This window comes from Dendropsophus ebraccatus, chromosome 9, assembly GCF_027789765.1.
Source record: "Dendropsophus ebraccatus isolate aDenEbr1 chromosome 9, aDenEbr1.pat, whole genome shotgun sequence".
NCBI classification, from domain to species: domain Eukaryota; kingdom Metazoa; phylum Chordata; class Amphibia; order Anura; family Hylidae; genus Dendropsophus; species Dendropsophus ebraccatus.
Genome location: NC_091462.1, coordinates 107,803,299 through 107,816,773, shown reverse-complemented (window position 1 = coordinate 107,816,773; position 13,475 = coordinate 107,803,299). Strand labels below are relative to the sequence as shown.

At 42.6% G+C, this 13,475-nt stretch overlaps 2 protein-coding genes across 12 annotated transcripts in view; one reads left to right on the top strand and one right to left on the bottom strand.

Annotated features, from left to right (window-relative positions):
• Positions 1 to 13,475, bottom strand: part of PLD6 (phospholipase D family member 6) — an 83,868-nt gene that overhangs the window by 17,054 nt on the left and 53,339 nt on the right. The window lies entirely within an intron of this gene.
• Positions 1 to 13,475, top strand: part of MPRIP (myosin phosphatase Rho interacting protein) — an 84,429-nt gene that overhangs the window by 38,663 nt on the left and 32,291 nt on the right. For 6 of the 9 annotated variants that reach the window (XM_069984264.1, XM_069984270.1, XM_069984265.1 and 3 more), the window contains exons 4-7: positions 3,309 to 3,457; positions 5,530 to 5,614; positions 6,496 to 6,691; positions 6,850 to 7,279. In XM_069984264.1, the coding sequence (XP_069840365.1) occupies positions 3,309 to 3,457; positions 5,530 to 5,614; positions 6,496 to 6,691; positions 6,850 to 7,279 (860 nt within the window). The remainder of the gene's footprint in view (positions 1 to 3,308; positions 3,458 to 5,529; positions 5,615 to 6,495; positions 6,692 to 6,849; positions 7,280 to 13,475) is intronic. The other 3 variants (XM_069984269.1, XM_069984272.1, XM_069984273.1) reach the window with 1 other exon arrangement.

The following is a 13,475-nucleotide window of genomic DNA, read 5'->3' as shown; positions in this document are numbered from 1 at the left end:
GGTGACTAGGACAGTAAATCATCTGAGTGGAGTGACTACACCGACCAGCAACCATGACACAACACCGAAGGAGCCAACTGTGTGTGACCTGTCAGCACCAAGACAGTGGATTATATAATCCTAACTAAAGTATGTGATGACACTGTGACGAACCTCCTGCTCTATTACACTATTACAGGTCTTTTGTATGACGGTCACATATATCTGACCTAATATCACCTTGGGTGACCCTGGATTAGTGCATTCCTGATGGCAATGTACATAACTAGGTAGTTAAATGCAAATAACAGGATGATTTATAGGGATTGTTGGGACGCTTAAGATTTTTTAACTGCTCGGGATGATGTAAAATAAAATTAATTTTATCGATCCTCTTATGCTCCACTACTGTGGTCCTCCCACTGGTTACTATATTTCCCATTCTCTCTCAACACAGCCATGTGACCACTGCAACCAAACACTCGCTGTAGTAGTGGGTGACAGCTATAGGCAGTGGTTGACTACATCATCCCTATTCTGTACATGTGTACATAAATATAACTACTATAATACTGCCCTCTATGTACAAAAAGAATATGACTACTATAATACTGCCTCCTATATACAAGAATATAACTACTATAGTACCTGTCCTATATACAGGAGTATAACTACTATAATACTGCTCCTATATACAGGAATATAACTACTATAATACTGCTCCTATATACAGGAATATAACTACTATAATACTGCTCCTATATACAGGAATATAGCTACTATAATACTGCTCCTATATACAGGAATATAACTACTATAATATTGCTCCTATATTCAGGAATATAACTACTATAATACTTCTCCTATATACAAGAATATAACTACTATAATACTGCTCCTATATACTAGAATATAACTACTATAATACTTCTCCTATATACAAGAATATAACTACTATAATACTGCCCCCTATACACAGGAATATAACTACTATAATACTGCTCCTATATACAAGAATATAACTACTATAATATTGCTCCTATATACTAGAATATAACTACTATAATACTGCTCCTATATACAAGAATATAACTACTCTAATACTGCTCCTATATACAAGAATATAACTACTATAACACTGCTATATACAGGAATATAACTACTCTAATACTGCTCCTATATACAGGAATATAACTACTATAATGATAAGGTAGGAGAAAACAAGTTCCGCACTCACCGGATCCAATGCAATCAGGCAAATCTTTATTGTGTGAACTTACACATAGCGGGGAGGGGATGGAACAGGGTGCTCAACGCGCCTCTTGCGGCGACGGCCGTTTCAGGCTATACCAGCCTATCTTCTGGCCTAAGAGTACTCTTAGGCCAGAAGATAGGCTGGTATAGCCTCAAACGGCCGTCGCCGCAAGAGTTGCGTTGAGCACCCTGTTCCATCCCCTCCCCGCTATGTGTAAGTTCACACAATAAAGATTTGCCTGATTGCATTGGATCCGGTGAGTGCGGAACTTGTTTTCTCCTACCTCATCATTGACTGTTTGCTAGCCTCTGCTCCGAGCACCCCGGGAGTACGGCATCTTATAATACTGCTCCTATATACAAGACTATAACTGCTATAATACTGCTCCTATATACAGGAATACAGATAAATATTGTATGTCTGACTGCAGTTTATTGGTCCCCGGGCTGTAGGTGGAGGAGCATGAGGATGGAAATTACGATTGTACTCTTAGAATTGTCAGACGAATGTAAATTTTGGCGTCTTTGTGTTGGTCTCTCACAGTTGGTCTGTGTCATGTAACCAGGGATTTCTCTGCAGACTTTCATCTTCCGTACTAAAAAGGCCGGCGAGCTGGATTACAATAATAAAAGCTTTATTCAGCCCCCCCAATTCCTCCAATCTTGCTGTTTATTTCGCCCCCTCCCTTTTCCAAGCTTGCTCTGGTGAAACCTTGTTGTTCGGTGTTGGACTCAATTCCAAGTCAGTTTCCATGTATAAGGCTATGGCGGCTTCTTGGCTGCTGTGTGTGAGGTAGAGCAGGCTGGACGGTGTGGAAACGCTGCCGCTTCACTCCATATGACCTTTCTTGGAAGGAAGAGGACGATGTGTTATAGCAACTCATATGGAGACTGTAATGATCTGTGTAGATGCTGCCATGCATGACACAGGCTTGTAGCATCTGGTACCATTCACCAAACCTGTTTGTCCAGTTTTGTTTGGGAACTGCGCAACTCCTGAGCCGCTGCTTCCCCTTTGCGGCAAAGACCGGTATCTGATAATCTCAAGCATCAGTTTATGTGCACTATATGGCGCATCTTGGTATAACATGTATAACCAGTAAGGTCCCAAAGGATTGCCATTACTGATAATAAACCAAATATTCGTCCTGCCATTTCAGTTCCCCTTTTCTTTCCTCTCCTCCTTCAATTCTATAAACTATTTAGTCAGTATTATAGTAGTTATATCCTCGTATATAGTAGGCAGTATTATAGTAGTTATATTCCTGTATATAGGAGCAGTATTATAGTAGTTATATTCCTGTATATAGGAGCAGTATTATAGTAGTTATATTCCTGTATATAGGAGCAGTATTATAGTAGTTATATTCTTGTATATAGGAGCAGTATTATAGTAGTATATTACTGTATATAGGAGCAGTATTATAGTAGTTATATCCCTGTATACAGGGGTCAGTATTATAGTAGTTATATTCTTGTATATAGGAGCAGTATTATAGTAGTATATTACTGTATATAGGAGCAGTATTATAGTGGTTTTATAGTGGTATTAAGTTGTTTTAAAAGCTGGGTTACTGCAGGCAATGAGAACCATGACAGCTTTCATTGTCAGTCAAGTAAGATTTTAAAATTGTTGCGTCATTGTCCTGTTTGGATTGAGGTTTTGTCTTTCAAAGTCTTTTTTTATATATTGCTTTACTTTCACTGTAGGGCAAGAGCCACGTGTCTCACGCCACGTTCTTAGGTTGACCTAAGCTATCTGAGCTATAGATAACACAATCAGCTCATTACAGACTTAACAGGTTTAGCTGTACTTCAGGCTGCCGTGAGGTGATGGTGTGTGGTGCCCATACACATTACAGGATATTGCAGATCTGGCTGAAACTATCTAATAAGTCTGTGTGTCCTCACTTTTTCCTAAAGGAAATGAAGGGTCAGGTCTTTTGTATAATATAGCTATGGGTGAAGTGGTCATGATAAACAACCCATTTAGGTGGTCCTCCTTTATTCTGCCTGGTGTATAACGTGATATCATTGTCTATTGTTATTGAATATGTCCTTGTGTTCTTGTGTAGCCAACAACTCTACCACAGGGGACCATCAACATGAACCAGTGCACGGACGTCATCGATGGAGAGAGCCGCACTGGACAGAAATTCTCCTTGTGCATCATGACCCCAGAGGAACACTTTATCAGGGCGGAGAACAAAGAAATAATCAATGGGTGAGTGACAGCCGGACACATCATGGACCCTCAGAAAGAGGAGGTCTGCTGCCTATAAGAAGTGAAGAGGCTTATTTATCTCCATGACGTATATGCCTTTGCTGCTGGAGGTTCTTGACAGTATCTTTGGTTGCTGTCCTGATCCCTCCTGACGCTAAGGTTTGATATGCCCATTGCTAGTATATATGTGTACGGTTGGTTACAGGCTTGATGGAATATAGCCGATGCTCACTAGTCTCCTGTATAACACTAGAAGCAGTGTGTGCAGGTGTGCTGGGTCTACTCCAACTTGTGCTCGCCCGCAAGCTCTCTACAATAGGGACATTGTGTCTGACGCTTTGTTCTTTGGGAGACACCCACAGATTATGAGCTGCACTGCGACTGCTTGTACTGCCAGCCACAGCCAAAATACACCTCTCTATCGGGATCCTGAGACGAGCGCCCACCTCAGTATCTATCACCTGGACAGTGTGCCCACCTCTAGAATCACTGTGCCCTATGAACAATATATCCACTTTCCTGTGCCCACCTCTCTAGCCTTCCTAATGCTCCATGCCAACCTCTCTAACCTACGTCATACCCTGCGCGTGGCTCTCTAACCTTTCTCATGAACCGTGCCCACCTCCATAACCTTCCTCATGCTCTGTACCCATCTCATTCTCTCCTACACTGTGCACCTTTCTTGCTCTCTTATGGTGTGTGCCCACCTTTTTGTATACTGACCTATTGGTAATCTTTTTCCTTAATTGTATTGTCCGCTAATTCCTCTGGGCTGTGTGCCTGTCTCTCCCATGGCTTCCCATTTCTTTTGTGGTCTCTTCTTTGCTGGGAGGCCAATGTCATCTCTCCCACTATACTCACCTCTCTATCTGGTACTGTGCCCGCCTGAATTTCTCAAACAATTTTTTTTCACACTTTTATATTTCTTTTCCCCCGTTGTCCTAGGACACATGGGCTTCTTTCTACCCCACTCTGTGCCTCCCTGTCTCTCAGGCCCACTTTCTCTCCGTCCTCTGCTCTGTGTGTTTGTGTTTGAAATGCTTCACCACACGTTGTATAAATCTGCACATCTATTTCCATGGTCGGATGTTCCCATGTAAATTCTCTTAACAGTCTCCTCTTCCTGCCTCTATAAAATCTTCTACACCTCTCTATCTCCTTACTCTATTTACCCTGTCCTCCCATTGTTCACTCTCACCTCTCATACTTTATTTACTCTCTTCTCTTGCACTCTATTCTCTCTGCTTTATCTCTGTACTTTCGCACATCGTAATGCAATATCATAATCAGTACAGTGTGTACGCATTGTATCATATAGGCTTAGGCTGGGTTCACACTGCGTTTTTGCAATCAGTTCTACGTATCCATTTTCAATTGGCTACTTTTAACGGACAGAAAAACTTAGTCAACACCACTTTTGTGTCCGTAAAAAAAAAAAATGCATCCGTTTCAATCCCCTTTTTTTTCTTATATTGGAAGTCAATGGAAAAAACTGATCCAAACGAATGACACACAATTGCATCCGTTTTTTCCATAAAACGTATACGTTAAACGGATTGCAAAAACGCAGTGTGAACCCATCCTTATTCTTATAAATACATTGGTTAGCCATAGTTTTGTAACAACATACATATCACCTTAAATAATGACGCTGCTGGTCTGCTGCCGCTGCCCCTATTCCACGGAGCGACAGCAGCAGATCGTTGCTGTATGAGTCGTTTGTCTCTCAACATGTTTGAAAGACAAACGACGCAACGATCAGCCGACATGAACGGTGATTGTTGCCTCGGGATGATTATCGGCCAAATAGGGTCTTTAGGCTGTGTCACTGCCTAGACTTCTGAAGCCTGGTTTAAATTGTGTGTACTCCGAAATAGTGGTGCTGCCTATTTCTCAACTCCACCATTATAGTAATTATATGTGTGTACATAGGAGGCATGCATATTGCAGTTATGTTCTTGTCTATAGAGGCTCTAATAAAATACCAAGCTGCTGCAGCTTTGAAGTGGCGTATGTGAAGCATCCTATTTATTGTTGTATATTCTGACTACTTATGTACCCATTTTGGCCAGGTGGCTGGAGATGCTGATCGTGTACCCCAAGACCAACAAGCAGAATCAGAAAAAGAAGAGGAAAGTGGAGCCCCCCACTCCACAGGTAAGCCAGAAGTCACATCTTTTTGTTGCGTGAGCCTCTTGGGCTGTCGTACAATTACAACTCCCAGCACGTCAGGTGATGCTACAAGTTGCAATGGGTACAGCAGGTAGATACTCCATGTGGTCACAGACAGCTGTGCTGTGCGTTGTACATTGGAGTAGCTGTGTGCAGAAATCGTTAGCTTGTGCAGACTGTAGTGCAGCAAATAAGGAAGTTTAAGGTTCTAAACAAGGACTCGAGGCACCATCTCTTCTTCCTGATAACATGGTTGGGGGAGTAGGGGAACTACAGCGAAATTTGTCATCCCCCTGCAAAAGTGAAGTCAGTAAGGGGTCTCTGTGTCCTGAGTATGGCTCTTACTATACATGGTATTAGGGAACTGGCTCTTTGACTGCTGGTGCTGAAGATCCAGTTCAGTTTCATGTCTCGGTAGGATGGTGCCACATGACAGTGATGTGCAGATCAGATGCCAGCACATTGCATGTGATGAATTCCAGTTTCCCATTATTTCTGTACAAATGAATGGCTAGTTTGGTTTGATATATTTCTATCTGAAGGTGTCTATGTGGTAGGTTGGGTTCAGCATCTGTCCCCACAGGTTGATCATGTATTGCAGTCACTCGATGGGTTCTGCAGCATAAGGGCTCTGATCTTTTCTGCTTATTTAGCATGTCTAAAATCAGACAACATCAGCCAGCATCTTTTAAAAAACCATTCAGCCACTAGAGGCGTTGATCTTTTAGTTTGGAGCTTGTCACCTCCATGTTTTGTTGGATTGATCAGGAGGATAAAGACTAGATTAACCATTTATTAATTTGCTCACCATCCTGTATCCTACTTTTTTTTCCTCTATATTCTCTTGCGTCATTTTTATATCTCAGGAACCTGGACCAGCCAAAATGGCAGCCACCAGCACAGGGATACCCAACGCAGAAAAGGTTCCAGCTACCAAATCCACACTCTGGCAAGAGGAAGCGAAGAGCAAGGATGGGCAAGAGAGCGGTAGCAACAGTCCCATCCAGAGTCCAGTCCATATGCCCTCTTCCCCAAATGAGCCCACACCAGACAGTAAAGCTGGTCAGTATATGGATGGAGTCTTCTTTCATCTGTGTAATCTTGTAGGTTGTCTTGGTGTCCTGTCATGTTCTGATCCTGTGGGGCATCAATAGCTGCATTTCAATGAAGTCTAATAACTATATATTCTTTCTTTATTTTTTCTTTCTGCCCCACCTTAGATGGAAGCTTGGTGAATGGAGACCGCGTTGATGGCGGACGCAAGACCCGAGTAGAGAGTGGCTATTTCTCTTTAGAGAAGACTAAAGACTTGAAATCTGAAGAACAGCCATTACAGACTCCGCCTTCACCTTCCACCCCTGATGCGCCCACCAGGTATAGTGTCTACAATGCATTCGACCAGGAGCAAGATCCCTTTTTTCCCCCAGGTAACGTGCACTGCCAGTCTCGGGAACCTCATATTAATCATGGAATCCAAACCACCCTTCACATTGCCAATCGGGACTATGCCATCCTTGCTGATGTACCCCGAGCACGCCGGATCTCTCACAGGGAAGTTTTCCAGGTAGAGAAGAAGCGACTGGAACAGAAAACTCGGGCACGGAGCCCAGGCAGAGAAGAGGTGGCACGGCTCTTTGGCCAGCAGAGGAGGTGGGTTCTCATGTGTATTTCTAACAATATATGTATACTTTTTGGGGAGTGTATGTAGCAAGGGAAGATGGATGAATGTCTATGGTTTGAGTTTTGGGTTGTGTTAAATGTATTAGTCTACAACAGATCACAGTGGACCAAGGGATGTAGATTTCTAGCGACCAGCCCAACATCCCTAAATGTATGCTATTAATTATATAAGACCTTGAAGACCTTTTATGTGATGATATGGGAGATGGTCAGATTGGAGTGTTAAACTTTGAGTGGTTCGAAGCATGGGCAACCAAAAGGTTTATGAGTAGTCCTGGATGATATGGTCCTAATTTTTAATCATTACTGCCTGGTTCATTAGTTTGAGAGGTCCTATCAACGATGGTGCTGGCTGTATCAGCCGCAAAAAGTGACAATGGCTTGAACATCAGACAGTCTGGATACTCGGGCAACATTACAACCTTGAAAATTGCTTCTACAGAGAATCTTTGCAGGAGAGTTTTCTGCCCCTTTCCAACTGGACTGTCTGCTCTCCTGCCATTGGGTAAAATAATATCATAGACTTGGCTCCACATTACTGATTACAAAAGGCAGACATTGGTTGGACTACTAGCCAGTATATGTAGGCTTGATGATCAATATAGGGATAGACTGGACAGTTTTTATGCAGCATTCCCACAACCAAGCTGTTTCAGAGGATGTTGCTCTTGTAGGCATTGCCTATACCCGTTCTGTGTGTGTATCCATAGAATCAGGCACAGCTAACCTGGTGTAGGCTCTCGTACAATAGAGAGCTGCAGCTGTAATATGGGACGGATATGTCTCTGATCCCTACATCAGCCACGTATTTCCACAAATTGGGGAAACTGGATGAAAATTGTCCAAGGGGTTAGATCTACTTGTATTATGTTGATTTATATCCTATATTACTGTTGGTGTATATATGTCTATGTATTCCCCCATCAATGGCAAAACTAAATTTATGCCGTGTTCTGCAACCAGTGCATCTCCAATGAGTGTAACACTACAACTCCCAGCAGCTGCCAGTGAGTGCTGGGGAGTCGCTGGATGCAGACCACCAATATAGATATACATATCTGTGTACACATGCGCCTTACTTGCTGATGAGTCTGGTATTAGGTAACGAGGTCATTGAACCTCTGGCCTATCCATAAGCACAAGCTGTTGTCACTACTAACCCACTAACTCCTCCTACTGCGCCGCATTAACCCTTTGATAACACCTTTCACTGTTCACTTATCTAACCCACTCTCCCCAGAGTCTAACAAGCGCTGCTGCTCTACTAACTCAGTGACATTCATCAGCATGCATGGTTTGCTTTCCAGGTGTTGAGGCTCTACAGGTCTCAGCAAGTTACCCCCCACAGCAAACCGGAGGGGGAAAAAACGCTTGTTCTATAAGCTTCAGCTAATGTACCCTGAAGGGTCACTATCTAAACAGATACGTTAGTACGATGGGAACAAATTCCCCAAACTCAGTACAATGAAATATTATCATCTCTGGTGCTTCAGTAATATGGGGCAGACACCACGTTTACATGAAGCCGGCGCTGTTGTCCCCTTCTCTCACAGACAAACACTGTGTGCCGGAGCCGAGATATTTAGAACACAGCATTGTCCTTCAGCACCAGTTGATGTGTGTCAAATGAAGGGGGGACGCAGACTGCCACAGCGAGGGTCACGATTATCTGAGACACCCTGTGATGTCTGGGAGACGAAGTTACAGGTCACAGCTACGCAGCTTGTAGCTCTGCAGAGGCAATGCGGTTCTCAGCAGATCGCATAACCCATCACCTAAATCTACTACTTATCATCTTAAGGGACTATTGTACTTTTTCTGCTTTGCTTCCTTAGTTTTGCTTTCTATATGTCTTGCGCCTTTTTAGAGCCAGAGAATAAAAGTAAATAAAAAAAAAATAAAAAAAAGTTAGCTATGGCAGACAATGGTGATACAGGACTATACTCAGGTCTGTCTTTGTAGATCTACATATGTAGATTATATTGGCATCTCCTCATGTATAACTGGCGCTGAAAAGGCTTCTAATTGTTTTATGTATAAAAGCAATGTCCGCTCTGCATAGTGCCTGCCGCCATCTTGCATATTGGACCAGTACATTACCTATTCAGTAACCTTCCCCATGCATTGTATATATGGGGTGACTGGATTTTGCTCATGACAATCAAATCATTTTAGATCTTTTTGGATGTGGAATTTAGAAGGTAAAGACAGTATAGTTGTCGTAAGTAACAGCAATGTCTATATGACTGGCTGTGAACTGATAGGCGGTCAGATTGCAAGATGGCTGCTCCTGTTGTCAGCAGCTTTCCACATAAATCGTGTGTCAATTTATGAATGTCTCTTTATACATGATATAACACAACGTAAGAAGTTGAGTCACTTCAGAAATAATCACATGCCTTGCCTGCTCAGCCAGTCAGTGGCTGGGTTGGGACACAGCTAAAGTCAGTGATTGGCTGAACAAGCAATCCAATAGCCAGGTCGGAATTTTTCACCTGAGTCGTCAAAATGCCTTCCGGTGGTGGTGGTGGTGGCGGGCCTGGGGCCTGTGATGCAGCTCTTCACGGGCATAGAGAAAGGTAAGTAATTATATATATGTTTTCCCCTGCCGGCTTTCAATTTTTGAAAACTGATGGACTTCCCCTTTAAATTGTACCTGCATTATGCTCCAGAGCTGCATTCTGCAGATTGCTATGAAATGTTACCAATCACTTAAGCTAAACTGAAAGTTGACAGCAGGGATGGGGAACCTTAGGCCCTTCAGCTGTTGCAATACTACAATTCCCATCATGCCTGGGCAGCCAGAGCTAAAGCTTCGGCTGCCCAGGCATGATGGGAATTGTAGTTTTGCAACAGCTGGAGGGCCGAAGGTGCCCCATCCCTGGTTTACAGTATAGAGAACAGACAGGTTTTTATTTCTGTGGATGGCTGTATAATTTCTGGTGTGAAGATAACACTTCCTAGAATACAAAGAACAAGAATTAGAAGGTCTGTGCAGACACTGGACAGGCAAAGAATTCTGGGAGATTTCCTATATAAAGCCATGTTAGATCTCCAGTTGCAGCTCTGGAGTATAATACAGGATGTAACTCGGGATCAGTACAGGATCAGTAATGTAAAGTCTGTACACAAGTGACCTCACCGCAGAATAGTGAGTGCAGCTCTGAAGTATAATACAGGATGTAACTCAGGATCAGTAATGTACATACACAGTGACCTCACCAGCAGAATTGTGAGTGCAGCTCTGGAGTATAATACAGGATAGGTAAGCTAAAATATTTACAAAGTGACTCAATTTCTTACATGTAAACTGTAACTGTAAAGGGGCATACACTTCTAATAACCTGTGGTCTCAGACCTTCAGCAAGACAGGTGATGATCATTAGCCGCTGCCTATGAGCGTGTCTGTGTATAATGACAGCGTCCCATGTCCAGACTAATGAGAATCTGCCAATAACACCACTAGATGTTTTGATCGATGATGATTATGCATTCGTAATATTAATATTGATGATTGCTCTGATAATTGATAACTGTTGATTTGACGCCTTCTTGTTTGTTTTAGTCCATACACTCATTTTCCAGCCTTGTTCTATTTCCAGGTCTTATTGCTCTCCACCTCCTCCTCCTGCTGTGCTGCTGTGCGAGATGGCCATCTTTTCTGAGCCCGCTTCGCTGCCATCTCGTCTTAGTGTCCGAATTTATGAGACAAGAGATGTGACTATTTTCTGTCTCCTAGGAAAAACAAACCCGTCTGTTTTTTCCTCCCTCCCCTCCCTCCGAAAATCTGCTGTCTCTTCTACTGACTCACTCTGATTTGTTTAAACTTCTTTGGCTGCCTGGGAAGGCCGGTGCTGAGTTACTGGAATTAAAAAGACAGAAATAAAGTGCCTTTGTTGTTATGTTGCCATTGAGAATTATGTCGGGGGTAATAAAAAGGCTTCTGTTTAATGCATGGTACTAACAGAGCGTGTTCCATAACTCATAGCAAGCAGATCTCTGGCTCTTCCCTTTTGGACCTACCGTGTCCATGTGGGCAAAGGCAGCAGTAGAGCTTACAGGGCCATTTTGGGTACATCGTCAATATCTAACAATCCCTACTAAACTTAAAATCTTAAAGGGGAAAAACTTTTTCTTTAAAATCAACTGGTTTTGGAAGTCTATATAGATTTGTAATTTACTTCACAGTGCTCTCTGCTGCCACCTTTGTCGGAGACCGGAACTGTCCAGAGCAGGAGAGGTTTTCTCTGGGGATTTGCTGCTGCTCTGGACAGTTCCTGACATGGACAGAGGTGGCAGCAGAGAGCACTGTCAAACTGCAAAGAATACAACACTTCCTGCAGGTCATACAGCAGCTGATAAGCGCTTAAAGTCTAGAGTTAGTTTGAATAGAAATAATTAAAAAAAATCTGTATAACTTTCTGAAATCGGATGATTTTGAAAGAAAGATTTTCACTGGAGTACCCCTTTTAGGGCAATACAGACAGAACTACTTTTGTTGTTGGCCTGTTTGTTGGATTTAAACAGATTTACTATATGGTCACTCAACTTTACATTTAAGAAGCACAATCCATGTTAGATGCTGTAATCTATGGGAAGCTAATAAAGAAGCCAGCCAGCGACTGTCAGGGCATCCTAGGAGTTGTAGTTTCTTAAGAGCCACACAAAGTAAACCACTGTTTTACAGCAGAGTTGGTCATAGACTTGAGATTTTCCTTGTGCCGAGAACACACGCCAATAGTTCCCTTCAGTTTAGATAGGGATTCGATCAACTGAGGTTTTAACCAAAAGATCCTTGGCTTTCTTTCTAAATAAGTGGAGTGAAGTTACTTCTTCCTGCATACAAATAACTCTAGAACAAGTATGTTAATGCAGAAGCCGGTGATGATATACAGTAGCTGTCAACAGAACAACTGTTCAGCTGTTTAGCAGTGTTATGTCTGTGGCCAGTCCTTGGGAATAATCATTAGATAACTTGATACTCATGAAGGCATTTACTACACCATAGTCAATGTAATATTAAGACTATAGCCCTCTTCCCATCGCCTGGTCCAAGCGATCATATAGTCCCCATACACATTAGTGAAAAGTCCAGCTGACTGTCTAATGTATATGGGGGGGCTCCCCACTTGCTCTCTATCGGATGATATCTTGGGCCTGTTGGATTTCTACTTTTCGTTCTGGCAGCTGCTCCTTGTTCCATTGAGATCATGAGGTCTTTTGGTCAAGCCAAAGGTTCACGTGAATTGGATGGATAGTAGAGAGAGAGCCGTCACCAAATGATTGTTCAGCTAGTGAATGTGTTTGGCCCACGAACCATTCCCCCCCCTTTTTAATCTCATTTTAATTCTGGTGATAGATATGCTATGAGTTATGGAACACATGTTTCTTTTCATAGATGTTGATAAATAGCCTGGATGATGGTTACTTTTTACTTGTTATTTGTCAATGAATCAGAAGGAAAAGACAAAAGTGCTCTGCTCTGTAACTCCCATTCAGAAGGTCTGAATCCACCAAGGACAGTCCTGTTTACGCTTATAGGGAGGTTTTGGCCAAAATAAAGTTAATTTGGGTGGTTTACAGAAGCAGGCCTAGTCCAAATGGGTCCACGTTTAGTCCACGTCAGAATCTGCAACAATACATGTCACTTCCCAATTCCTAACAAATCTGCAGTCAGTCTGTTAACATATAATGGATTAAAAAATTCTGCAACACAGGTCAATCGCATGGGAATTTTATATATCTCATCCATACGCAACACATCACTTACGGTAAATGTTATAAGTCCTCAGTTACACAGTATAAAGAGTTTGCAGTCCTTAAGGTGCACTTGTCCGTATAGCCACTGCCAAATCAGCAGTGATTTCCTCTTTTCATCTGGAAGTTTGGGTATGCATGGCTCAAACCATGCCTCCATTGGATCAGAGCGGAAGTCATGCGCATTTCTATCATGGTGATTTGTAGTCTTGGATACCTGAACTTCAGGATGAAGAAAGGGATTCAACACTGATCTGGCAGTGGCCATGTGGACAGGCACACTTTAAGGTTGGCTCACTGGAGCAACTAAAGACTTGTCTCCTTTACACACATTTGCCTATATTACAAATTGCGTTGCACTTTTAGTTTTAGTCCCCTATGGGGTGTCATCGCTATAACGGCAGGTCAT